The sequence below is a fragment of the Canis aureus genome, chromosome 23 (assembly GCF_053574225.1).
Source record: "Canis aureus isolate CA01 chromosome 23, VMU_Caureus_v.1.0, whole genome shotgun sequence".
In the NCBI taxonomy this organism is placed as follows: domain Eukaryota; kingdom Metazoa; phylum Chordata; class Mammalia; order Carnivora; family Canidae; genus Canis; species Canis aureus.
The window spans coordinates 25,215,773-25,243,060 of NC_135633.1; the positions used below are offsets into that span (position 1 = coordinate 25,215,773).

At 48.5% G+C, this 27,288-nt stretch overlaps 2 protein-coding genes and 1 long non-coding RNA gene across 24 annotated transcripts in view; 1 reads left to right on the forward strand and 2 right to left on the reverse strand.

Annotated features, from left to right (window-relative positions):
* Positions 1-560: 560 nt before the first annotated feature.
* On the reverse strand, positions 561-23,867 carry PGAP2 (post-GPI attachment to proteins 2). Of its 15 annotated transcripts, none has more exons than XM_077866822.1 (9): positions 23,751-23,864; positions 21,445-21,562; positions 14,746-14,765; positions 11,666-11,840; positions 7,076-7,222; positions 2,802-3,054; positions 2,553-2,659; positions 1,822-1,930; positions 561-1,612 (listed from the first exon to the last, which is right to left on the reverse strand). In XM_077866822.1, the coding sequence occupies exons 4-9, from the start codon at positions 11,828-11,830 to the stop codon at positions 1,482-1,484; spliced, it is 912 nt and encodes a 303-aa protein (XP_077722948.1). In that variant the 5' UTR covers positions 11,831-11,840; positions 14,746-14,765; positions 21,445-21,562; positions 23,751-23,864; the 3' UTR covers positions 561-1,481. The 15 variants fall into 15 exon arrangements, with proteins under 15 accessions (XP_077722948.1, XP_077722951.1, XP_077722945.1 ...); XM_077866825.1 differs by having other exon boundaries at positions 7,076-7,244; XM_077866819.1 differs by lacking the exon at positions 21,445-21,562 and having other exon boundaries at positions 14,746-14,766; positions 23,751-23,867.
* LOC144294841 (uncharacterized) lies at positions 18,548-21,436 on the reverse strand. Its single transcript, XR_013362182.1, has 2 exons — positions 21,229-21,436; positions 18,548-19,540 (listed from the first exon to the last, which is right to left on the reverse strand). It is a non-coding gene; the product is annotated as an uncharacterized LOC144294841 (long non-coding RNA).
* Positions 23,868-23,979: 112 nt separating the features above from the next.
* Positions 23,980-27,288, forward strand: part of NUP98 (nucleoporin 98 and 96 precursor) — a 120,382-nt gene continuing 117,073 nt past the window's right edge. For 6 of the 8 annotated variants that reach the window (XM_077866796.1, XM_077866800.1, XM_077866798.1 and 3 more), the window contains exon 1: positions 23,984-24,353. The gene's annotated coding sequence lies outside the window, so the exon portion shown is untranslated. Of the gene's footprint in view, positions 24,354-25,296; positions 25,317-27,288 lie in introns of those variants that run through there. The other 2 variants (XM_077866804.1, XM_077866797.1) reach the window with 2 other exon arrangements.

Below are 27,288 nucleotides of genomic sequence, written 5' to 3' on the forward strand. Positions count from 1 at the left end.
AGGGGATGGGCATGGGCTAGGGCTCCCCAGAGACTGGGAGCCTTTTGTTTCCTGTAAAAGGGGACAGGAGACAATAGGCTTCATTGTGGTCCCCCCACCCCCCAATTTCCCTAACAAAGCTCTGGGCTCCCTTGGAGGGGCCAGTCTTGTGCTGGGCCCCAACCACAGATTCTGTAGTTGACTAGGATACAAAGTCTAAAAATCTCTGATCTAAGGCTCAGAAAGGAAGAGGTTGAGAGCCACCAGCCTGCAGGCAGGTGCTCACAGTCATGCATTTGAGAGCTGTTTGCTTACAGGTCTTTACTGACAGAGACTGGAAAAGCCTGTGCCTCAAACCAAGACTTCCAGTTACCCCAGCTACCAAGCCTAGAGTCATTACAGAGATAGCCCAGTCACTCCTACTCACTGAAATTGGGGCTTAGACCAGCCTTAAGGAGACTCCAGGCCTAAGGTAGGAAGCCACTTGGAACCACACCCTGCCATGGACTTACTCCCTCCATCCTGGAGCCTGTCTCTCACCTCAGTTCCATTAAACAAAGACAAGCAGGCCTAGCCCAGGCTTTTGGCAAAAAAGAAAAAAAAATTTATTTTCCTTCAAAATAAAATGTACAACCAGAAGAGATCAGGGCATGGGGCAGTAGGAGTAGAGGGGGATACCAGAGAGCCCATTTGGGGGCAGGAATCTGCCTCTGACCCCACTCCACACCTTTGCCAAGAAGAAAGAGTTTGTAAGCCAGATATTTCAGAAGGGAAGGAAAAGAGGTGCTGCACCAGTGCTTTTCCTGGAGCAAGTCACCCTTCAGGTACAGAGCACCACCTCCATAAGGCAGTGTCAGAACCGCAGACTGGCCGAGCCCTTAAAAATCATACAGCCCCCCCCTACCCCAAAAAAATCATACAGCCTTCCAACCCTCCATTACCCACATGGACACACTGAGGCTCAGGCAGGGAAAGGTACATGCTAAATTGGAGGTGAGCTCAGGCCTAGAACACCTGAGCAAACCTGGCAGGGGACTGTGGCCTTAGGTATGCCTGGGTGTGTACAGGAGAGGACTAGACACATCAGTTAAGTGAATGACCCTGTGGAGAGAAAAGGCTGTGGTTTTCAGGTAGCAGCCACTGCTAAGTGGTCCCCGACCTCAGCAAGAAGGTGGCTATGTAAAGACCAAGAACCGATGGTGGTTATGAACCTCAGGACTTTTTTTAGCACCAGATGGTGGAGCTCTCCTGCCAGCTCAGCTTCTTGGGGCTTCTCAGATAAGGGTGACGCTGCTGCTTGAAGGTTCCTGTGCCTTCAATTGGGGTGAGGGAAAGGAGCAGGGCTGTCCGAAGCCCTGTCCTGTGCCTTCCTCCTTTCTTCCCGCCCCTCCCCCAGCTTCAGCAGGACCCACAGAGGACACGGGGTGGGGAAGGCCAGAGTAGTTTCTTGTTTCTAGTTTCTGGGCAGTGGACTGCCTCTTTCCTAGCAGGAGAGAAACGGTTTAGAATCGCTTTTCCTCAGGCTGGGAGGTAATGAGCAGTTCCTTGTTCCCGAAGTCCCACCAGGCCGTCATGTGGAATGCCATGTTGGTTAGGACAACAGTATACTCCAGGATGGCAAAAATGGTGTACACTGTTGTGAGGACACAAAAACAGGGCATGGTGAGCCTTCTGCCCCCACCCCACCCTCCCGGGGCCTCCTAAGAAGTCCCCACCACCACATCTCTATACAGGGGACACGATGGCAGCCAGCCCCCAAGACCACTGCCATATCGCACACTACAGAAAACACAACTGTCCCATAGCCACTGTGACAACCTATGGATCCCAGCCTGGCCTCACCTCCAGCCTCACAATACATGTTGTGCCGAAAGTAGACAGCCAGCGCCGTGAAGAAGGAGATGAAGTTGATGATGAAAAGCCGCTGTTTCCAGTTGTAGGACTTGCGGTCCTAGGGGAATGGGCTATTTGATCACTCTGTAGCCTGTTGGATGTGTGTGGGCAGCCTCCCCTCTTGGCCTCAATTCCTAAGGGCTGTGTCTTAGCTCCCTTGGTTATAGAAGGGGATACAGGCAAGGGCAGCAGAAATGATGGGCATGTTCATATCCCTCCCTGCATTTGGGAGTATAATGAGGCCAAGGAGCAGTGGTGTCTCTGCCCCTCCCACTTTAGCAGGATGGAATATAAAAGTTACTTGGAGCCACCCACCCACCTGACACCTCCACATACTGTGGAGAGAAGAAAGGTGTGGGGGACGTAGAGGGCACTGGAGTTATTATAGACCACAGACCCCTGACACCATTCCTAACCCACAGCAGGGTGAGTGCTCTCCCACATTCTATCCCCACTTGGAGCCTCCATCTCTTCTATTGTCCGTCTTCCATCCTACCCGAACACAGCCCTCGATTCTGACCAATTGATCACCCTCCACTTGTCCCCAAGTCCAAGTCCCAGGCCCAGCCCGGATTCCCGTTAGAACTCTGGTTCCCACCTCATCATTACCCACATCCCGAGGATGGGTGTCCTTGACTTTCCTCTGGGCCGCTTGGAGCCCCACTAGGGGTAGACCGTACCTCCTGACTTACTGTGTGCTTCTTGGTCAGCCTCCAGAGAATACAGGTGAGGAGCATGTGACCGAGGGATGAGGCAATGAACACGATGAAAGCATTTTCGTGGATGGCTGGAGGGAGAGAGGGGGCATTGGGAGCATGCACTTCAGGGAGCATCCGAACCCCTCCGTCTGAAGGTCCAAGCGAGGGAGGGTGTGGGGGTGGCCCTCCCCAACCCTTCCCTGCTCCTCCTTCCCTCATCTGGGCACCCACTGAAGTCCTCGGAAGAGGAGACGTAGGTGAGCACTAGCAGCGCAAGGTTCTCCACGACGTTGAGGCCGAAGTTGAGGCGGCAAAGTGGGCGGTAGCCAGGACACGGGGATGCGCAGCTGAGGTAGTGGTTCCAGTAGGCGAAGGCCACCAAGAAGCGGGGCGCCGAGTGCAGGCCGATGCAGAAGCGCCACACGTAGCGCTGGGGCACCTCCCCACCGATGGCCGAGCTCACCGAAGGCAGGTAATTGGGCACCTAGAGAGTTGTGACCCGTCTGGTGGCAGGCCTCCATGGCCCCACCCACTCTCCATCTGCCAGAAATCACCCTGGCTCTCCTAAGGCTCTGCTCCAGCCCCTTCCACTCTAGGAAGGCCTCCTTGGGGCACTCCCCAGAGCTCTCCTGGGAGACGTCCCCTTCCAGGTCCCAGCCCCCACGTAGCCTGATGGAAACTATACATGGCTGGGATGTCCGGGTGGCATGATACTGGAGTCCCAGGATCAAGTCCTACATTGGAATCCCTGCGTGGAGTCTGTTTCTCTCTCTGACTCTATCTGTGTCTCTCATGAATAAATAAATAAAATCTTAAAAAAAAAAAAAAAAGAAAAGAAACTATACATGGCTGTGTGAAGCTGTAGACAGATTCGGATGCTCTCTGAGCCCGTAGCACAGAGATGCGCCTTTGGTAAGGCCTTGTGGGGGTCCGTGAGCCCAGGACCTTAGATACAGTCCTGAGGACAGGGATGAGTCACAGACCACCTGAGCTTCCTTGGGACAGTGCTGGATTCACTCGACAGCTAAGCTGTTCTTCCAACTGCTCCCAGTTCCACTTATTCTTCTGGGTAGGTGTGCCAAGGTGGTAGAGGGTCCTGTGAGATCTTGGGAGAGCTGGGTCAGAAGGGTACCCCCACCCTGATTATGCTTAAGAAAGTGGGTGCTCTTAACCTGGGATAGTCTAAGAAAATGACCCTACTCTTAGGCATCTCTCTCATTCATCTTTCTCAAAGCCTGGAATTCCTCATTCCTTAAGGAATTGGAGTACTATTCTTTAAAGTTGAGGAAGAGGGTGCCTAGATGGCTCAGTGGTTGAGTGTCTGCCTTCGGCTCAGGTCATGATCCCAGGGTCCTGGGATCGAGTCCTGCATGGGGCTCCCCATGGGGAGCCTGCTTCTCCCTCTGCCTCTCTCTGTGTGTCTTGAATGAATGAATGAATGAAGGAAGGAATGAAGGAATAAATAAATAAATAAATAAATAAATAAATAAATAAATAAATAAAGTAGAGGAAGGATGGGCACCTGGGTGGCTCAGTGGTTGAGTGGCTGCCTTTGCTTTGGCTCAGGTCATGATCCCAGGGTCCTGGGATCGAGTCCTGCATCAGGCTCCCTGTAGGGAGCCTGCTTCTCCCTCTGTCTATGTCTCTGCCTCTCTCTCTCTGTCTCATGAATGAATAAATAAAATCTTTTTAAAATTTTTTTAAAGTTGAGGAAGGAGGAAGAGGCACATGTGAGAACTGGTGTGTTGCGTGACAGGGTGAGAGGATGAGGGATGAATGAACAACAGTGTAGATGGAGACAGGACAGCCAGGGATAGGAGGATGACCTCTCAGACTCCAGGGCCTATCTTTAATATGCATGTAACTCACCATGGCTTGTGTGAGAATGTAGCCAGTCTGGAATATGAGGATCTGCATTTCCAAAGGATTCCAGGACTGGAAGCTATCAGTTTGCTGCGCACACTTTCTGTGGACTTTTTTAGACTTTCAAGAAGACCCAGAGCAGTGCCAGAGCCCAGCGACACAGCGAGTGAATGACCCTGCTGTGACTATAGCAGGGCCAGTCTTCAGAGATGGAGTTCTAAGAGATCCCTTTCTTTCTCTAAATGGGGATGTTGACTGGGTCTCCATCAAGGCGGGGCAGGTAGCAATGATGGAGGTAGCTCATGGAGCAGGGTTCGGCCTGGGGGAACACCAGCCAGGGGCTTTGAAGCCTTCACGGGAAAGGAAACAGATTCCCCTCAGCACTCTCAGAGGCAGCTTGGGGACAGGGTGCTGTTCTCAAGGCTAAAGCTTGAGATAATAACACAGCCTGAGACCAGGCTCAGATACTCACTCTGAGTAAAGAGGCAGCATGGAGGCTTCAGAGCCACACAAATCCAGGTCTGCATCCCATCTCTGCCTTTATTAGATGAGTGACCTTGAGCAGGTCACTTCACCTCCCAGAGCTTCAACTTCCTCACTGGCAAAATAGGGATGCTACCACCTACCTTGCAAGATGGTTCCGAATATTAAATATAATGTCTGCAGAGCGTCTGCAATGTTTGGTACACAATGGCTACAAGTGATGGCTTTCAGAAGACCAATTTTTTTGCTGAAAAGCCTGCAAATAGCTGGTGAGCTATGTGGTTCTTGAACATGGCAAGACTGCACATGAGCTAGCGGTGGAAATCCTATCTTCGCCAGAGATTTCTGAGATCTCCAAGTCTCCTCACTTTTCAGCCCCTCTGAGTAGGTCCCGTGAGTAAGGTCAGTAGGGGTGTTGCCTTTACTTCCTAGAATATTCATTCTGAAAACTCCTGCCCCAACCCCAGCAAGTGTAATGGGAGCAGAACCAACAGGAGCTTTTTTTTTTTTTTTTTTTTTTTTTTTTTTTTTTTTTAGCATGAGCTTCTAAAGCTTGGCTGGGAGGGCCTAGAACCCTAACTGGGAAACAGGTAAAGGGTAGAGATGGCAAAGAGCTGGGGGACATCTCAGGAGGAAGGGAGGGCCCTCTGGCTACTCATGCCATCCTCAGAAGTTGCTCTCAGATTAGGGGTTGAGGTAGGATGCTGAGAGCAGGCATTTCTTCTTTCTCTCTTTCACACACACACAATCAGGTATAGATATTCATATCTGTCACCCTATCCCCCACACACAAGTTCCCCACTCACCAATTATGCTAGCAACATCAGGAGCTATCAGAGACCAGGTCCCCAGTTCACTCTAAGTCTCCCCGTGAGCTCAGAACTTAAGGTACTGAGATGGGAACATAACCCCTTTCCCCAAGAACAGAAACCCTTCCACTGGCATGGAAGATGTGGCTCAGTGGATCTATGGCAGGTCAGTAGATAAGAAATTAACATAGTATAAAGGGTGAGAGTCCAAAAAATTCCTTATTATAACACCTCAGATTTCACCATTAGAGATTCATTCATTTGATAAAGTCTCCTGAAGTTATGGATGATTTTTCTATCTACTGCCCCCATCCCTTGCCAACTGGACACAACCTCTTATCCCTATCAATTCAACCAGTTACCCTTCTCTGGACTCCATCCCCACCTCGCCATCCTCATAATCCCCATGTTAGTTCTGGTCTCTCCAGTAGCATGAACTATTATTACACTAGCCTCCTCACTGATCTCCCTATTCTTGCCACCTACCTTTAAATCTGTTCTCCACTCAGGAGCCAGAATGGTCTTCTAAAGCATAAATCTGATTACGTCCCTCCCCTGCTTAAAATCATTCTAAAGCTCACCACTGCCCTCTGGATAAAATCATTAGTCATCAGCCTGGCATTCGCAAAATTCTTCTTTACCTGAATAGCTGCAATGCCCCCTGCTTCAGGAAGGAAGTCTTCCCCACATCCAGGCTAGATGAAGTGCTTCCTTTGGGCCCCCTGATCCCTATGCTCCCCTTTATCAGAGCAGGAGTCCCATCTCACTGGGCCTGGGACTGTCTCTTGCAGGATGAGAGGCTAAGAGCAAGTCCATATTCAGTTCCAGGCCCCTGACAGAACCTCTGGCCCCGAACCCTTGGGAAAGGCCTGGTAGACTGCTCCTAGAGGCAAGAAGTCCATGTAGCTTTCTAACCAGCAGAGCCCTGAGTGGACACAGGTTGTAGGACCTGAGGCTGCCAGAGGGAGAAACCACACTAGAAGATTCCAGGGTACCTACCACCACCTCTGACTTCTCCTGGCTCCAGGCCCCATCTGACTTCTCAGTCCTGGCTTCCTTCCCAGTCTGGTTTTTCATCAGTCTCCTCTTCCCTCTCATGACCTCTCTTGCCTATTTCCCTCCCTTCTCTTTCCCTCTCCCATCCAATCCCTGGGACTCTGTGATCTTCTACTCTCAGAGGACCATGAATCCACTCTTACTCTGTCCCTGCTCATAAATTCCCCCTGCCATCCCTTTAGATCCCCTTCCCCTCTCTCTGAGCCTCCCCCTTTTCTCCTACTCTCTGATTCCAATCTTACCGCCATCTCCCAACCTGGCCCTGACCCAGGAGCGGGGGAGCTTGGCACTCACCCCACAGTCAGTGGCCACCGTGTACTCAAAGTGGAACACCAGGGACCAGATGATGCAGAAGAAGAAGCCGAACATGGGGAAAGTGATGACCCACCAGATCATGGCCGTGAAGCGGAGCCGGAACACAGGTCCATCCGGGTCCAAGGGCTGTGAGGCCGCAGAGAACATCCTGTAGGGAGTGGTGCCCAAGCAGGGCGAGGGACAGGACTTGGGGCCTAGTGGGACACCTGGCCCTTAGGAAGTGGGACCTTTCCCAGAGCTGGCTCCTCTGAGTATTGGGAAGAGCCAGAGTAGAAAGAGCAGAAGGGGAAAAGGAAAGCAGTGCAGAAAATAAGGAGATGCAGAGAGAGATGGGGCGGGAGCTGCTGAGTCAGGCAGGGTCAGCTCTTAGGAACCCTTTTGGCCCAATGGTCATGTAGGTCCACCTCCTGAAGAGTCTGGAGATGACAGGTTCCCAGTGGCCTGAACCAGGCAGTTCTGATGGGCCACCTCATTCTCAAGACTCTCATACCTACTCAGAAGGGTCAGAGGTAGAAAGGTTATTATTTTTGTTCCATACAAGAGGAGAGCTATGCCAGGATCAAACATTAGGACTAAGGCCTCAGCCACCTGACAGCCTAAAGCTCCCAAGTCAAGGCTTTCTTCAGGCCAAATAACCTAGACAAAGGACCCTTGGCTCAGACTGGCCCAAGCCCTCCCACTGACCCTGTCTGACCACATTCCTGCTCTTCACCCAAGTTCAACTAGGAACAGTGGGAGTGCCCAGAACCTATTTCTCTGGGGCCACATGCTGCCAACCAGCACACCCCCAGGCTTAGAATGATCCAAGCCTCAGGCCAGCAGCACTGTCATCTCAAGATACCAGGGTCCCTACAGAAGCCCAGACTTCTACCTCCTTCCTCTCTCAAAAGACTGTCACCCAATCCAAAGTTTATAGGAATCTGAGAGTCACAGGAAACTTCTCCACTCATCTTGAGCCTGTATGCTGGGTTGGATCCAGCAAGGACAAACTCAGACCAAGGGAGCTGAGCTTCTTCCACTAGGCAGAGAACTCCCTCCTCTCACCCCCCACTGCCCCAACCACCATGACTTGCAAGCAGGGTTCCCTTCTGGGGGACAGACAGAAATGGCTTTGTGTTAAAAGGCCTAGGATCAAACCTCCCTTGGGACTCATGCCTCCCTCCGTTAAGGGATCCCCAGTCCACTACTCCAGCTCAGCATCAGAAAAATGGGGCAGGGGCGCGCACTGGGCAACACTCACACTGGGTGCTGACGGATCCGGGGCTTGGCTTGAGGGCTCTAGCCAGACTGAGACTATCCTAGGACTGGAGGGTCCCACCCCTAGCTCCCCAGAGCCTGCCCTCCCGCCCACAGAGACCAGATCTCCACGCCTGCCCAAGCACACAGCCCTCCCAAGGCCAACAAGGCCATATCATAATTCCTGGAACACTCTGCAAAGATAAGAGTGATAGTGGCTAAGGTCAGCCTACAGTAGCTTCTTTGCCAAGGATGGGTGTAGGTACCTTTCTGAGTGCTGTGTCCTGGGATACGGGCAGGTCTCTGGGAAGGGGAAGGGAGAAAGCAGAATAGGATTTCACCCCTTTTTGTTGGAGCAGGATTATGTCTGTTGGGCCTAACTGAAGAGCTAGTTAATCTCAGTCGGTTGAGTATCCGCCTCTGACTCAGGTCATGATCCTGGGGTCCTGAGATTGAGTCCCACATTGGGCTACCCTGCACTGTGGGAAGTCTGCTGCTCCCTCTGCTTATGCTCTCTCTCTCTGTCAAATAAATAAATAAAACCTTTAAAAAACAAAGCATATCTAGATGGGACTGAATATGAGGTTATCAGTGTCCAGCCTGCTGTGCAGAAACAGCTAACATCAGTTCAAGATACCTTAACAGGGGTCTAACAGCCAGTAATAGGAATGCAACAGTACTGCTGTTGACCGTACTGCCCAGGCCATATGAAGTCCTATGCCCAGATCAGGGCCTCATATGGAGGAAACAGTGACCAACTGGGCCAAAACTAGGGGCGCATGTCCTGTGAGGGTTGTCTAAAAGAACTGGAGTTATGCTACCCAATAAGAGTAAACTCAGGGACCCCCCATCACAGCTGTCCCATCTCTGCAGGACTGGCGTAACGTCAGGAGGAGAAAGCAGCTCTTAGGGTCCCGAAGCAGACCCAGTGCAAAACCAGGGATTCACCTGAAAGAGAATGTATCCTCACTACAAGAGTCTGCCAATTGTTAGTTACTCTGCCTCCTTGGAATAGGCTGCCTGGAGAGGAAGGAAGCTCCCCATCACTAGGGATATGCAAGCAAAGGCAAAGTCATCTAATTATAGATGCATTAGACTAAGGTTATTTCTTTTATTCCTAGGGTTGGCAATTCCTGGAATACTCTAGGTGAGAAATTCAGAACATACATCCACCTGGATTGTCCCTAGGTGGCTCCAACATAGTAGTCCCAGGGAGTGGGGACAAATCACCCCCTGGGTCACTAAGCTCAGTCCTGGCCCAGAGTGGCCAGGTACCTGTGCCCCTATGCCCATGCCTTAGCTCTCCAACCAGTATGCCAAGAATGGGTTATACATATATCAGGTATGCTGGGTTATTGATCCCATTAGCCCTTAGGAGCCAGCCATGAGGGGCAGAGCAAATAGCTTACTCCACTTAACTCCATATACCGTACAAATATTATAATTTTCTGGATGGACTATGACAACACGGCACCAGGTACCAGGTACCAATTCCCGAGGCATTGGCGGGGGGGGCGGGAGGGGGTCCTATTTATTTACTCAACAAATTCTGATTCAGATGTAATGCCCACTTTGAAGAAGCTCCTGGTCTGGTGGGGAACAAGACACAAATATGATTTGATAGAGCTGTATGAAAAATAGGGAACTCTCAGAGGAGGGAGTGATTAAGTCTGCCCCCAAGGAGGCTAGGGAAGGCTTTTCAAAGGAAGAGACACTTGAGAAGAGTTTTGCAAGATACAAAGGAGTTGATGGGTGAGAGGAACATCTGAGGCATTAGCTAAGGTGAAAACTAGGTTGGGAAAAGCCATTGGTTGGACCCTTTCTGATCCTTCCCGACCCGCCCCCCGCCCCTCCATCATCTGGTCACCCCTTTTCCTTCCAGTTCTGTTCTTTCTGATAGCTCCCAGCCCGGGGTCTCATCAGACTGGCCACCCACAGCTCAAGGCCAATATCTATCCATTGACAAATCAAGGAGAGGAAAAACTTCAAGTCCTATGAACAAAAGAGGTAGGCCCCATTCCACACCACCAGCCAGACCCCAGTCCTAGTCATAGCCCTATTTTTGGAGCAGATGCTTTTTATAGGAAGGCGGGAAGTTGAGCTGAGTGAGGGCCTTCATAGCTCTCTCTGATGCTACTCCAAGGGTCTATGTCCAGGCCCTGCCTCTTTTCCACCTAGAGCCCCTAAGCTCTTCCTCTCCTCCCTACCTTCCAACCTGACAAACTCCTCTTCCTCCTCTCCCTTCTGCTTCTTGCCCTTCACATTTCCCAAACCACCTGCCTATTCTTCCTCTGTCTAGCTCTACACTAGCCCTGAGAAGGAGGATGGGAATTATCAACTCCATTTTAGACATGAGGAAGCTGAGGCTCAGCCTCTGTGTCTCAGGTAATTCAGAGTCAGTGGATGAACTAGGCATGTAACAGAGGTCAACACAGGTCTCACTCTCTTTACTCTGATATATTACAGAGAAAACTCACATTTTTCTCCTGTCAAAAAACTCATTCCATATTCCCGTCTAGAGGGTACATGGCTACCTATGGGAATGTAGCTCATATACACATATGGAATACATACACACACACATCATCAGGCCTTCCTCCAGACACGCACAGATACGGTCTCTCCCACACACATACAGTCATGTCCTTCACAGCCACACACACGCATACATAATCACAATCCCACAGACACAGGCACAGCCCACAGTGCCATACTGAGAGGCTCCAGCACCCTCAACCTCAGGCCTGTTCTCTCTCTATCCCTCACAAAACCCTGGGGCTCCTGAATCTGCCCCTCTATGAAAGTAAAGATTGGGTTCTGGGGCTGCCCAACTTCAGGCACACTAGGCTCTAGTGACCTTCATTAAAAGTGGCAGAAGGCCAATTCTTGAGACCCCGATTTGCAGGCACCCTAACCCCCAGCAGCCCAATTTGATTGATGGATCCCACTGGAGAGCTCACTAATCCTGTTAAAATAGAACCAGGATCCAGGCAGCCCGGGTGGCTCAGCGGTTTATTTTATTTTATTTATTTATTTATTTATTTATTTATTTATTTACTTACTTATTTATTTTTTGGCTCAGCGGTTTAGTGCCGTCTTCAGCCCAGGGTGTGATCCTGGAGACCCGGGATCAAGTCCCAAGTCAGGCTCCCTGCATGGAGCCTGTTCTCCATCTGCCTGTGTCTCTGCCTCTTTCTCTCTCTCTCTCTCTGTGTTTCTCATGAACAAATAAATAAAATCTTAAAAAAAAAAAAAATAGAACCAGGATCCAAAAAGATCCAACTGGGCCTGAATATGAGATACCATTTCCCGACCCCACTTGGCAAGCCCTACCCCACAGTGTGTGGCCGTAGTCTCCTTGAAGTGGAAGAGCAGGGACCAGAGGATGCAGAAGAGGAAGGCGACAAGTGGACAGCAGACCGTGACCAGGGCCACCAGGGTGAAGCGGAGCCGGACCAGGGTCCCATCCCGGTCCAGTGGCAGTGGGACCTGGTACATCTTGTCACACCTGGGGATGAAGTAATGTGCTGTCAAGACCCAAGGCAGCAAGGCTGGGACTCAGTGGTGAAGCTGGCCCTTGTGCTCAGTCCTCAGCTTTGCTGTGCTATGGGTTGAAGAGTCTGAGAAGAAAGTCAGCTAGCCCCTAAGCTTGGACAGCCCCTGCCCTGAAGACTGACTGGAAATCCCAAGAGAACATTCATCCTCAATTTCAGAGTAAAGACAATAAACCCAATCTATGCTAAAACGAAACCTGAATATATTGGGAGAACTACTTCTCCCTTATAAGCTGGCTTTAGAGGCCTAGGACAACAGGAGCTGGTTTAACTGGTCTTTCTGGTTTCAGGAACCTATCCTAAAGGCTCCCAGTGGACAGGATGGCTCATCTACACCCATAGGCCTTTGAGCCTCCAGGCTTCAGGGCCTCCCTTCAGCTCTCCCTGCTTCACTCACTGGCCCAGCATCTTCTGTACTTCCAGTCCCTTCCCAGGTTCTGTGTGCCTGCACCACAGTGCACGGCAGCAAGGACTCCATGGAAGCCTATAGAACTCTGACCCCCTGCCTGTCCCCGCCTCCTGCCTCACGTGCTCTGAGGGTGAAAGGCTTTGCAGAATCAGGCCTAGTGCTAGCCTAGGCTTGCTTTTTGCTGCAAAGAGCTGCCTTGTCAGCTTCTGGAGGCTTCCCAGTACCCATGGGGGCCTGTCCATCCCCCACCAGAGATGAAGTAAAGGCTCCTGAGGACTATGACCGCCCCCCGCCCCCCGCCCCGCCAGATGGGAATAGGAAAGTTAGGAACTATAATAACCAAGTATACACCAACAGTCCTAGCCCAGCCTCCCTTAGTGCATAGAAGGTGACATTGAGGCCAAGAGAAGAGTGGGAACCTACTCCGGGTTCTACAACAACTTGAAGGAAGACCCAGCAGTGGGGAGATGTAGGGCCCTGATGGTCACAAACTGCAGCTCTTGCCTTCTGTGACCCCTTCCTTGCTGACCCAGAGGTCTGGGCAGAAAGGTCAGGTTAGGTCAAATTAGGAGGGGAGAGTGAAGGGGTGTCTGTCCAGAAGAGAAAGAAGGTAAATCAAATCCTATAGAGATGAGTCAGTGAGCCCTGTCCCCACTGCAGCAGAGAAACCAAGATGCAGAGAGAGAAGATCCTTCCTCAAAGCCAGATGATGAGCCTGAGGGAAAGCCATCCTTGGAACTTGGGCTTCCAGCAGCCAAACTAGGGCTGGCTCCAGATTCATGAAGAACCTGCCCCTCTGGACTCAAAGGTCTCACCAGATCAAGCCCCAACTCTTCCTGGCCCCACCCTGACATTCCAGAACCAGGTGAATACGCCTCTGTGTTCTCCTCCATCTTCTCCTACCCACCTCTGCCAGGCCCGATTAGGCAGCCTGCCCCAGTTGCCCAAAGTCCTTCCTCCCTTTAGGAGCCAGGGATCTCCTAGGGTAGTTGGAAGTGACTCTGGTGACCGCCCAAATCAAACACATTTCTTGGATCATCCCCAAATGGACTAGAAGTCCCTACAGGCCTACAGGGGAGTAACTTCCCCACCCAGTCCAAACCCTGATTCTATACTTTTAGCAGCACTAGTCTCTTCCCTGAAGCCAGTGATTCTAGATCCTTCAGGAGCCACTGGGATGCCCAAACTGAAGGCCAGATCCTCAGTGAATTACTAGGCACTGCCCAAGGCAAGGGGGTGGATAAAGAGATTGGAGAAATGGTCTATTCCACAGCGTGGAGGTGTGCCTGGATTCTCTGTTAGCTGTGTGACCTTGGACAAGTCATCTAATCACTCTGGGCCTTTTTCCACAGCTGTGCAACATGAAGATCATGTGGTTCAGATGACCAATAGGGCCATTCCAACATGGCCATTTTATTCCTCCAGGCCTCAGGACAGGGAGCTCACTACCTGAAGGGCAGCTGTTCAGCCCCAATCAGCTCTTAACCTCTTCATAGGGACTACTTGCTGGACACTGCTTTCTTAGGAGTATCCCAACTTTATTTACAAAGGCCCCAGAGATCTTCTCAGCCTCCAGCAGGAATCCATACTTACCGGGTACCTTTTGAGTATGAGGCACCCTGATTAGCACTTGATACACTTGATATACATTATTTCTTTAATCCTCTCTATAATTCTACACAGGCCCTATAGCTTGTGTATTTCCATTTCACAGTAGAGGCAATTGAGGCTCGGGGAGGTTAAAAACACTTGCCCAAGGTCACAGGCTAGTAACTGGCAGAGGTGAGATTTGAAATTACTGTATGGGGTTCCAGGGCGCACCCGCCCCCCCTCCCACCCCCTACACACACCTCCATCCCTGGCAGCTAAAGAGAAACCAGAAAACTAGCAGTCCCTGCGAAGTGAAGAAGGGAGAGCTCCACCAATGCACACCCAGCACCATGTGGGGGAGCAGGGTTAGTTCAGAAGTCGGGACAGCAGCAGATTCTGGGTGAGCCCCAGCCAGCACCGTCAGAGCTTGGGGCTGGGCCGTGAGGAGCCCGGACCGCGTGGCGGAGCTCCCCCAAGCGGGGTTGCCCGGCAGTCCCGCTCACCCATCCCCATACTCACCCAGGCTGTGGCGGCGAGGAGGCCCCGCCAGCGCAGGCCGGGCGCTGGGGGAACCCGAGGGGAGCCCAGGCCCGGCCGGGGGCCAGCGGCGGGGGGCGGGCCGGTGCGGGAACGGCGGGGGCGGGGCCAGCGCGCTCGGGGAGGAAACTGCGCCCAGATCCTGCGTTGGCCCCTCCCCACTCTGCGGACCTGGACCCTGGGCGCTCCCCCTCGATCCGGCGTCCCCCGGTGCCTGCTCGCCCAGCTCCAGCCCGCCCCACTAATTCCTGCTGCGTGGGGGCAGCCGGAAGAGCCCTGGACCCCTGGGTTGGACACGCGGGATGAGCCACCTTCCACCTTACCTCTCGGCTGCGTTCCATCACCTGTTGAAAGAGCGTAAGATTAATTCAACAGGGCCCCGAATTCTCTCATTTCCTAACCTCGGTCTCTCCAGCCCACGCCCCCAAGTCTAGCCGAGTTACCCGGCCTCGCCCTTCTGAAACATTACAACAGTTTTGCCCCGGCCTTAGCGCCCCTCCCGGTAACTCTGCTCTCCAGAGCCGATTCGGGCATTTCAGGAAAGGGAAGAGCACCTTTTGGGTAGAGAGATCAGGGAGGCCCATCCTCAAAACTCTGGGCCAGAGCTTGTTCCCGCCTTTGATCAGAAGAGGGCGCCCTGTCCTGTCCGACACAACAGTGCCCTGGGTCTCTCCCCACCCCGAAAGGGTTGATCCTTAGCCCCCAGCTGTCCCCTCCACCCCGACTGGCCCACACAGGAACTCGAGGAGGACTGTTGGGGTTGTCAGAACACCTGCAGGGGGTGAAGGATCTCCGAGCTAGACGTGGTTACCATCACATTTTCCTATTTAAATCCCCACAGTAGTAATTAGCACATTTTGAGCATTCTCTGTCTTCCAGGGACTTTTCTACTTCTTATACATTATCCCATTTAATCTTCCTTAACCCCATTAGGTAGATACTATTAATATCCCCATTTTACCGATAGGAAACAGAAAAGCTATGTTACCTATTCACACAGTTATAAATGTCAGAACCTGGATTGGGGTCTGGCACCTGAGGCCATTCTCTTAATCCCCTATATGGTTGACCCTGGAACAACACGAGTTTGAACAGCGCAGGTCCACTTACACAGCACAATATTGTAAATGTATTTTCTCTTCCTTATGATTTTCTTTAAAAAATGTATACAGGGCAGCCCCGGTGGCCCAGAGGTTTAGCGCCGCCTTCAGCCCAGGGCGTGATCCTGGAGTCCCGGGATCGAGTTCCACGTCGGGCTCCCTGCTTCTCCCCGTGCCTGTGTCTCTGCCTCTCTCTCTCTCATTTTTTTTTTAATTTAATTTATTTATGATAGACACACAGTGAGAGAGAGAGAGAGAGAGAGGCAGAGACACAGGCAGAGGGAGAAGCAGGCTCCATGCACCGGGAGCCCGACGTGGGATTCGATCCTTGGTCTCCAGGATCGCGCCCTGGGCCAAAGGCAGGCGCTAAACCGCTGCGCCACCCAGGGATCCCCCTCTCTCTATCTCTCAGTGTGTCTCTCATGAATAAGTAAATAAAATCTTTAAATACATATATATGTTATATAAATATATTTATGTATTATATAAATATATTTATTTTATATATAAACATACAATTTATACAATATAAATACTATATTTTTATATATAATTATATATTATAATTTATATTTTTATATATTTATATAATATATATATATTTAAGTAGGCTCCACACCCAATGTGGGACTCAAACTCAAGACTCCAAGATCAAGAATCACATTCTCTACTGACAGAGCCAGCTGGGCACCCCTCTCTTCCTTATGATTTTCTTTTTTTAAAAAATAGATTTTATTTATTTATTCATGAGACACACAGGGAGAAAGAGAGAGGCAGAGACACAGGTAGAGGGAGAAGCAGGCTCCACGCAGGGAGCCTGACGTGGGACTCAATCCCGGGGTCTCCAGGATCAAACCCCGGGCTAAAGGGGGCGCCAAACCGCTGAGCCACCCGGGCTGCCCTCATGATTTTTTTTTTCTTTTTCTTTCTTTCTTTCTTTTTTTTTTTTAAATTTTATTTATTTATGAGACACACAGAGAGAGAGAGAGAGAGAGAGAGAGAGGCAGAGACACAGGCAGAGGGAGAAGCAGGCTCCATGCAGGGAGCCCGACGCGGGACCGATCCCGGGTCTCCAGGATCACACCCTGGGCTGAAGGCGGCGCTAAACCACTGAGACACCCGGGCTGCCCTGCCCTCATGATTTTCTTAATAACACGTTCTTTTCTCTAGCTTACTTTATTGTAAGAATACAATATATAAAACATATACAAAATATGTATTAATCAACAGTTTGTTATCAACACTACTGTTAACCAAAGTACTACTATTTGTAGTTAAGTTCTATGGGAGTCAAAAGTTATACAAGGATTTTTTTTTAAGATTTTATTTATTCATTCATAATAGATCCAGAGAGAGGCAGAGACATAGGCAGAGGGAGAAGCAGGCTCCCCATGGGGAATTTGATGCCAGACTCCATCCCAGGACCCCAGAACCACAACTTGAACCAAAGGCAGACACTCACCCACTAAACTATCCAGAGACCCTGTGTACATGGATTTTTGACTGTGCCAGAGTTCAGCACCCTAACTCCTGTGTCGTTCAGGAGTCAAATGTATAATGTTAATCCACAAGGTAGCTATAATCACCACTTTGCAGGTGGGGATACAGAGGCTCCAATTTGATTAACTTGCCAGAGCTCTTTTTCATGCATCCATTCTTGTTCATTCACTGAGCCTAGACCCTGTCTGTGGCAGGCCCTAGCCGGGCAATGGTGGGGACCCAGAGATACCTCACTCCTGGGGGACCCATGTCTGGAGAGGTGATACCTTATTTTAAAAGCTACCTTTTTTTTTTTTTTTTTTTTTTTTTTTTTTACCTCGAACTCTCCTCCACTCTGTCCTTTAAGGTCCCAGGACAAATGAACATTTAGTAACACTTAACTGAAAGAAAACCTCCTTTTAGTTTCAAAAATTAGATGTAGGTTTCCTACCTTAGGGCTTTGTGTCATCTTCTTTTTCTAGCTCCAACCCACAGATGCCTACTCTTAGTCTTTATTCCCTATCTTGACAGTTTGTTCCTTTGGCTCTAAATACCATTCCCTGAGGCTGGGTCCCTTCTCTCTGCCTCTATACTACTCCAATGATATATTAATCTTGCCTTTAATTCTTTGGTGATTTGGGCAATTCACCATACTGTCCTGAATCTTGGTTTCTTCATCTGTATGATGGTTTTAGGAATATCCACAGCAGAGGGTTGCTGTGAGAATTAAATGAGGTAGGGGCACCCAGGTGGCTCAGCCACCTTCTCCCTCTGCCTATGTCTTTGCCCTCTCTGTGTCTCTCATGAATAAATAAAATCTGGGGGGAAAAAAGGGGAGTTGAGCAAGCATCTAAGCCTCCAGTCTTGCCTTCGTTCAGTGGGCACTCAGTGTTTGCCAAAGGACATTTGCCCATTGTCTAAGTAGCTGCTGCTGTTGAAGCTTTTCTTTCTTTTCTTTTTTTTTTTCTTTTCTTTCTTTCTTTCTTTCTTTCTTTCTTTCTTTCTTTCTTTCTTTCTTTCTTTCTTTCTCTTTCTTTCTTTCTTTCTTTCTTAGATTTTATTTATTTATTCACGAGAGACACAGAAAGAGAGGCAGAGATATAGGCAGAGGGAGAAGGAGGCTCCCTGTGAGGAGCCCAATGTGGAACTCAATCCCGGGACTCCAGGATCACACCCTAAGTCAAAGGCAGACATTCAACTGCTGAGCCACCCAGGCATCCCCCCTGTTGAAGCCTTTCAATGTCTCCTGTCCTCCTGGTTTCGTTTGCCTGATGCCTGGACATACCCCAAAGAGGCCTGTGCCTGAAACAGCACCACCCGACTTTCCAGCTTTGGCCACAACTCCTGCTCCACTTCCCCTGCCCACACACACATCAGATACCTCAAGCCATTTATTTACAGGGATGTTCCAGCCCCCAGTAGCATGGGGATGGTGTAGAGGTAGGAAGCATAAGAAAAGTGAATGTGGGGGTGCAGTTGTCAAGGAAAGCTTCATGTGGGTCTCCTTCACTGGCCTCCTTGCTCTACTAGCTCTTCATTTATAGGCACATTTGCTCTTCTTAAAACACAGATCTGATCGTGTGCCTCCTTTGCTGCAAACTATTTAATAACTCCCTATGGCTTTTAGGATCAAGAGCAAATTCCTTAGTGGGGTATTCAACATCCTTCATAATCTGGTCATCCTCTACTCTGGCAAGCACATATCTCACAGTCCGGCTACACTTAATTCTTCATGAGCTTTGCTTAACTTCTTCCTCTCTCCCTTGGCACCCTGATTTGCCAACCTCCCCGTTCCCCAGAAAGCATAAAAAGTCCATCACACCTTTATTAGGACTGACCAGTATAGTGAAATCATCTGTTACGTGTCTGTGTCCCCCACTCCACCTGGGAGCTCATTTAAGGATGGAACCCTCACCCATTATATTTATTTCTGAATCTCTCAGCTTAGGCCAGGGCAGACATAGGAGCCCAGAAAATATTTATTGGGCTGATTGACTTGAACTGGGTATTGAAGAATGGGCAGGATTTAGATATATCATGAGGAGATTTAGGAATCGTAAGAAAAGTCTCCAAAGAAACACTGCCGTTGTAGGGGATAGAGGCACAATGAATATGGCCTGGGGTAGGTAAAGAAGCAGGGACACAGTGCTAATGACATCCAGTTTCAGGCCAAACTCTGCCCCTGTCTCCTGGGCCGCCTCAGGAAAGTCTTCCAAGGTTGAGGTAGAATTGTTTTGTTCTTCCTAGAGATCTTTCTCACGGCAGAGATCCTTCCTGGATGGCTTTAAACTACCCACACCAGGCTCTCCCATCTGTTCTAGGCCCATTCTGCCTCAAATTGTAATTAAATCTTCATTGTGTATTTTGTTCTTCGTTTTTCAACTTTCTTTGGCTCCCCTATCATTTCCAGGATGAAGTTCCAGTTTGCAACTCTGGATATACTGAGCTCTTTCCTGGTCCTACATCTTTGTTCTTTGTTCTTTCTGTTCATCTGGCCTGAGATGCCTCTTTTCTTCCATCTCAGCAAACTGCACTTTGCCTATAAGGTATTAATGAATGTCACACTTAGCAATGCATGTGGTAACTTCTAGGGAGATGACTACAATAATATAAAAAGGAGAATTTAATTTCTAAACTGGTACAGGAGGAGAAACTAAGTAATGTAAAAGAATGTTAAGAAAACAGGGATTTACATGAAAACAAGCAGTTGAAAAGAGGGTTATCATCATCAGTTATTAGGGAAATGTTTACAAAAACCTCAATGAGGTGTAACTTTATAGCGCCTAAGATGGCTATAATAATAATAATAAAAGGAAAATAGCAAGTGTTGGCAAGGGTGTGGAAAAGTGTAAACCTCACCCACTGCTAATGATCTGGGATTTCTTTTTGGGTAACGAAAATCTTTTGGAATTAGGTAGTAGTGATAGCTGCACAACTTTGTGAATATAATTGACCCTTGAACAACACAGGTGTTTTAAGGGGTGCTAACCCCCTATAGTCCAAAATCCAAGTAAAACTTTTGACTCCTCAAAACCATAGCTACTAAGAGCCTACTGTTGAGCAGAAACCTTACTGATAACATAAACAGTTGATGAACACATATTTTATATGTGCTATGTATTACATATTGTATTCTTATAATAAAATAAGCTGGAGAAAAGAATATGTTCTTAAGGACATCATAAAGAAGAAAAAATACATTTACAGTGCTGTATTGTATTTATTGAAAAAAATTCTCTTACAAGTGAGCATACCCCAAGGGTGCCTGGATGGCTTAGTGGGTTGAGTGTCTAACTCTTGGTTTTGGCTCAGGTCATAATTTCGGGGTCATGAGTTGAAGTCCTATGTCAGGCTCCCTGATCAGCAGGGAGTCTACTCTAGATTCTCTTCCTCTCCCTCTGCTCCTCCCACTGCTCATGCTCGCTCTAATAAATAAATCTTTAAAAAATAAGTGAACCTGCCCAGTTAAAATCCATGTCATTCAAGGGTCAACTATATTAAATTCTCTGGAATCATATACTTTAAATGGGTAAATATTGGGACGCCTCACTGGCTCAGCAGTTTAGCGCCTGCCTTCAGCCCAGGGCATGATCCTGGAGTCCTGGTATTGAGTCCCACGTCGGGCTCCCTGCATGGAGCCTGCTTCTCCCTCTGCCTATGTCTCTGCCTCTCTCTCTCTCTGTGTCTCTCATGAATTAATAAATAAACTCTTTTAAAAAATGGGTAAATATTATATTATGTGAGTTATATCTCAATTTTTTAAAAATCTGGCAGAACTGAGACTCAAAAGAAAATGGAAGTTATTACTATTACAAAAGAACTAAAATTAAAAAAAAAGAATAAAGGAAAGAAACAGAAATGGAACAGATTGGACAAATTAGAAAATGCTAGATAAAACCCTGAATATACCAGTAAATTCTTTAAATGCAATAGACTAAATGCTCTAGTTCAAAGTCAAATGTATTCACACAAGATTTATGAAAATCTAATTGTATGTTATTTATAAACATTATCCTTATCAAGTTGTAGGAAAAAGAGGAAGGAAATCAACCTTTACTAGGTACTTACTGTGTGTCAAACATGTGCCCAGTTCTTTGCAAATTCCCTTATTTGACCTTTACAACCACCTTACAACATGGGAATTTTTCTGCCCATTTTATAGATAAGGGAAGTGGGTCACAGAACAGTTAAATATTTGTGCGAGGTCTAAAAAGTAGCAAGACATACTTAGCTGTTTAACTCCAAATCTGACACTCTTTCCAATGTACCACTTAAGAAATCTAGACCATCACTCTGAAAGACAATCTCTTGCTCTTCCCTGATTCTGTAGTCTTTATGAGTCCTGTCTCCTCCCTGAGGACCAATGTTTCAAAGCTGCATAGGGTGAGCTCTCACAGCATGTATGTGAGAGACTGGAGGGTTCCTAGCACAGAGCTGGACTTTCCTTTGTTTTGTCTCTCTTGGCCAGAGCAGAGTGTTGAGCTTTGGACATCTCTGGGATCCTGATGCCCAGGAGAGGGCTTGGTTCAGCAAACTTGTGAGCACGCACCAAATTCCTTTTCTTTAGAAGGGAAGAAGGAAGATGATGATAATCAAAAAGGCATTATGAGAATTAGGCAGAGTAAGAGTATATTGTCTACAAAGTCCTTTCTAGGGCAGAAGTACCCAGGAATGATGAACTTAATAACCATATGCCTACCACAGTAAGCATATGCAGAGAAGTCTTTCTGCATAGAAATCATCAGAAGGGATCCCTGGGTGGCGCAGTGGTTTGGCACCTGCCTTTGGCCCAGGGCGCGATCCTGGAGACCCGGGATCGAATCCCACATCGGGCTCCCGGTGCATGGAGCCTGCTTCTCCCTCTGACTATGTCTCTGCCTCTCTCTCTCTTTCTCTGTGACTATCATAAATAAAAATAAAAATTAAAAAAAAAAAAAGAAATCATCAGAATTATAGAACTTTTACCTTGTGGCACCCCTCATCCAATGCCTCTCCCTCCAGTCTTCCTGCAACTATGCACTATTTAATGATCCTAGCTTCTGTATACACACTAGTACTTTGGACTGAATGTATTTACTTACAACATACTTTTGAGCCCCATTTCTGTGTCAGAATCAGTGTCTTAGAATATTTAGAATGGAAATTCCTTGATATTTATTTATTCATTTTGAGAGAGTGTACACACATGCACATGAGCGGGGGAGGGTCGAGGGGGGCAGAGGAAAAGAGAATCTCAAGCAGGTTCAATGCTCAGTGTGGAGCCCTACACAGGACTCAATCTCATGACACTGAGATCATGACTTGAGCTGAAATCAAGAGTCAGATGCTTACCTGGCTGAGTTACCCAAATGCCTCAGGAATTCCTTGACATTTTTAAAGAATAGGAATAATTATTTTACAGACAAGAAAACAGGTTCAGGTGTTAAGAAATTTGCCCAAATTCACACAGGTAATAAATGGTTGGACTCAGATTTAAACCCAGGATTCCCTGACTTAAAAGTCTCACACTTCTAAAAAAAAAAAAAAAAAAGTCTCACACTTCTACTACTATTCTGCTTAAGACAATAATTCACTCATTCATGCATGAAACATTTAATGTGGACCTACACTGTAGGCCTGGCCTTAGGGATACCAGAATAGTTGTGTTTCAGGACTGAAGGATGAGAAATCAAAGTTTCAGTAGGTCTTTGAGGAAGGTACAGTAAACTATCCAGGGAGAACTAATGACTTTCTAATGTAGAACACAGGCAAGGGAGGGTGGAGGAAAGGAAAGGATGTTTGGATGAAGGAGTGGGGGGAAAGTGGCTGGAGTCAGATGTTTAAACTAGCTTTCCTATTTGAACATCTATATATTTATTTTTTCCTTCCTTTGAACACCAACTGAGCACCTACCAGATGTCTCCTATCCATTATCTTATTTCATCTTTACAACCATTCCGCTTCCTGACAAATTAGCCAATTATTTCTAATTCCTTGCTACCATCGAACACTCAGAGGGATTTAAATTCATCTACTTTTGTGCAGAGCCCATTTCAGTCTTGTATTGATGTTCCAGGAGAAGGTGGTGGTGGAGAGTAGTCTGAATAGGTTTTGCTTTCTGAGCACAGTCCCTGCTATTCTGTGTCAGGACTCTCAGTTACTGGGTCTGGTTTCTAGAACATGCTCAACATTTCCCCTTGTAATACTTCTGTTTTGGACTAGGCCAGGGTGGGGAAGGGAAACCTTTATGAATAAAATGCCGCTGTGACCTTAAAGAGCCTGGGCACAGAAGACAGAAAAGTAAATAATAGGATACAAAGTGACAAAGCTGTAACAGAGGCCTGCCCAACCAAGCAGTAGCCCAACACTCTGAGACAGATCTGGGAATGTATCCCAGAGAAGGCGGGAACATTTGAACCAGGCCTTTAAGAATAAATAAGAGCTCCTAAAGTGCAGGTGGTTAAGAAGTTCCAAGAATACTCATTTGTAACATATCCTACCCTGAGCCATTCCCTTAGGGCATGCTCATAGCGTCTATTCTGGGGATTCAGAGAGGAAAAGGTTGTGACGGGGCCGGCATAGGTTGGGAAACCAGGAGGCCAGGTTTTGGGGCCTCAGAGCAGCTGCAGGCGAGCTATGCGGAGAGACAGACCTCCCAGGAGGGCCCTCCAGCTCCGCACGTGGTCTGGCCAGGAAGTACGGGCAGGACTACGGGGAAGCCTTCCCATCACCGCCCGCGGACTGGGGCAACGAAAGGGTAGAATAGTTACCATGCCATCCTGGAGCCTCCCCTCTGATTGGCCCGAGCTTCAGCAGCCTGACTGTCTCGGCTCCAACGCGGGGGGCGGAGCCTCGGCATAGCGTCACCACCCTTCTCCCGCACCCCGCCCAGTGCACACCAACGCAGCCACTCACAAGCCCGCCTCGCGGGGGCCTTGTGTGACGTCACGACTCGCCCCAGCCAATCGCGGCAGAGGGGGCGGGACTCCCTGTCCCTCCCACCGTCCCTCCCCTTTCCCCCCCGTAACTCCTCCCGTTCCTCCTCTTCCCCCTCGCTCCTTCTCCCGAAGACCGCCCTCACGTTCGGTTTCAAAAGACCAGTTGCCCAATGAGTCGCAGGGCGGGCCTAGAGTGGCGGGGGCGTCTGCCAATGCGCAGGCAGCGAGGGCGGAGCGCCCGGGGCGAGCCTGTGACGGTAGGCGGCGTGTGACGCAGTCGGGCCCTCTGCGCGCTGCGCCCGAAGCGGCGGTCGGTGGCGGCGGTGGTATCGGCGGCGACGGTTTCGTGGCGGCCGCGCGCTGCTCCCCGAGCGGCGGGTGGCGGACGGGCCTAGGCCTTCACTCCTGACACTTCCCTTCCCCCACCGCACCGCGGTAAGTGGAGAGCCCGGGCGGTGGCGGCCCCGGACCGACAGGCTCCTCCTCCCCTCTGGGCGGGCGGGTGCGCGGGGCGTCCCAGGCCCTCCGCGCCGAAGTCTCGCGCCCGGGCGCGCACCTTCTGCCCCGAGGGAGGGGGCGGGGCCCGCGACCCCGCGGCCCCGCGGCCCCGAGGCCCCGAGGCCCCGAGGCCCCGAGGCCCGGCTCTGCGGGCGCTGGGAGGGGACCGAGGTCCGGGGAGCCAGGGCCCCGGGGTCTCCCGTGGCAGCCTGCGCTCGGGGAGCGTCCATGTATCTGGTGGTACTCATTCATTTGCCTGGCGGTGATTAGGTGGGCGGGCCCTTTGCGGGGGCCGCGTCTTAGGACCCTGAATAGGATCTCCCCAGCGCTTGCTTGGTTGACGGTCGTTCGGGACGGGCTTTAATTTGCCTTGACGTCTCCACGGGGGAGATGTGCAGCCCGGCGTTTCGGATGGGTGGGTCGGGAGTTTGTTAAGCTTTTTAACACAAGATCTGAGAATTAAGATCGATCTAGTGGAGTAAAAGGTTATTTTCTGCCCTCCCACGTGTTTCGTGTAAAGCTAGAGGAGGAGAAAGGTGGGATTTCTGGATTACTGTAGCTTTGGGGAACCTTAGAAATTAAGCCAATCCCCCTATCGTACATCACGTGCGAGTTTTATAGGTGGAGGAACTGAGGTCCAAAGAAGGGACAGGATTAGGATTAGCCTGTACCAGATCCGCCTCAGTCTAGAAATTTTTCTACTGTATCACTCTCCCTGGGTGTTCCATCCTCCTATTATTGAAGGTTCAATTTGGAACCTTTGGGGGGAGGGGGGTGGGGGCTTCGGTATTTAGAAGCAGCCTTCAACAGCGTTTCTGCGTGGTTACCAGTTCTGTTCGTGTTAAGGCAGAAACTTCATCTGCGGGACCCTAACCTAAACCATGAGAATTAAAAAGTTGGGTAAGGAATGTCGGTGATGTAAATGTATTGGAAACAAATGGATAAGACTCCCATGTCTGGCTAATTTCCTATTCCAAATCTGAAATTATTTGTGTCAGCTGCTGGGGACTCAGGAGACAGAATCCAGTTAGTGACTCATAAGAGTTTTGGAATAGAAAGCAGAAAATACAGACAAGACTTAGATAGGCAGCGGTAATTTTGTAGTTCTTGTACCTTGGAATTTATGGCTCCTTCCTGACAGAATTCAAAGTATTGTAGTGGGAAAAGGTGAGGAAATGAAACCTCTCTTTGGAAGCAGAAACTAACTGGAAGAAAAGAGCAGTGATCATCCCCTGTGACGACAGTCTTAGAAATTCAGCTTGTTAACTGGGAGACAGATGATCTATTCACTTGATGGAAGAAGTTAGGAGATTTAAAAAACAAAACCAGAACTCGGACAATTTGCAGGTACTGGGAAATACTTTGACAGAAAAAAAAAATTTTTTTTTTTGACTCTTCATTAAGATTTGAGGAAATTGAGTTAAAAGTTGCCACTTTGGTCTGTTCACACTGGTTATATCACATGTTCTTGTTTAGATGACAAAGCAAAAACTGAAAACTAGTGTGTAAGAGCAGAAGAGAACGGTAGTCTAAACACAGAAATGTGAAGAGTATATTTTCTGTGACATTTTCTCAGTTCAAGCATCACCTTCTTCTGGGAAGCCTTTCCTGGCATTCTGTCTCCAGCAAGCTTCCATAACACTTATTTGATACTTCTATTTATAGCACACATCATTTTGTATTTTAGCTGTTTGTCTTATTAGACTGTGGTAAAATATTTTTATCTTTTTAAAAAAATTACTTATTTATTTTAGAGAGGTGGAAAGAGAGAGAGAGGGAGAGGGAGAATCCAAGCAGACTCCCTGCTGGTGTGGAGCCTGACTTGGGGCTCAAGCTCACAAACCTGAAATAATGACCTGAGCGAAATCAAGAGTTAGATGCTTAACTAAGTCACCCAGGCACCCATTTCTTCTCTTTGTATTCAGATTGCTTGCCACCTAATAGGCGTTCAGTGTTTACTTGAAGGGATAAATAGGGAGCAGGGAGCAGCTAAACCTAAAAATTGTCTATTAAAAGACTGATTATATGTGTGTTCCTGAAATATGGGGCCTAGATAAGAGGACTTACACCGTTCATATGTTTCGTGGTACTTTGGTACCTGACTTTATTCATGTCTCTACTAGTTCCTAGATAGTTGAAATCAAGCTTTTAGGGAACCAAATTAACAGCTCGGAAGAAATTGAGTATATTATTTTATTGTGATATTTTTATTGTAGTAATTAACCTAGGAAGTAAGGGTTACTACTAATGTTTAATTTCCAACAGAGTGCACATCTGTGATTATGCAGTTTGTTGAAAGGTTAGGGGCGGTCTAAGACATTTTTGGAGATTTAACAATATAGATATTAGAGTTAAGGTACCTAAACATTGTTTCTTAAGAATTTGGTGCGTTTCTTTGGGTTAGGAATTGAACCTAAGTATTTGGCATAGCATGTCTCTACAGAAGATTTTTCAGCCTCTGCACTGTTATCATTTTGGGGCAGGTAATTCCTTTTGTCTCAAAGCTATGTTTTGTATTGTAGGGTGTTTAGCAGCATTCCCCACCTTTACCCATTAAATATCCATAACACCTCCTCCCGGAGTTGTAATAATTTGGAAGGTCTCCAAACATTGTCAGATGTCCACCAGGAGGCAGAATTGCCCTGATTGAGAGATGACTGCTTTTGAGAAAACATTGCCTACCAATCTTTCATTAAATCATACCTTTATCTTGCCTGGTGTATGCTTGTCAAGTCAGCTAATAAATTGTGTCTTGTTAAAGTGTCCTTGAAAAACCCTTAAATTGTAAAAATCTGATATCAGGAAGCTGAAAAGCTGAGAGTCGCTTTCTTTATTTCTGGTAGCCTCCCTTTCTCTGTGATAGAAATCAAGG

What these genes read in the sequence shown, in the direction of transcription:
- PGAP2 (XM_077866815.1), bottom strand. Translation starts at nt 23,839, where the DNA reads ATGCCGAGGCTCCGCCCCCCGCGTTGGAGCCGAGACAGTCAGGCTGCT. An exon ending in GGAGGCTCCAGGATGGCATG is followed by an intron (nt 11,841 to 23,750) that starts GTAACTATTCTA and finishes CTTCATCCCCAG; the next exon opens with GTGTGACAAGATGTACCAGG. An exon ending in AGCACACAGTAAGTCAGGAG is followed by an intron (nt 1,931 to 2,552) that starts GTACGGTCTACC and finishes CCATTCCCCTAG; the next exon opens with GACCGCAAGTCCTACAACTG.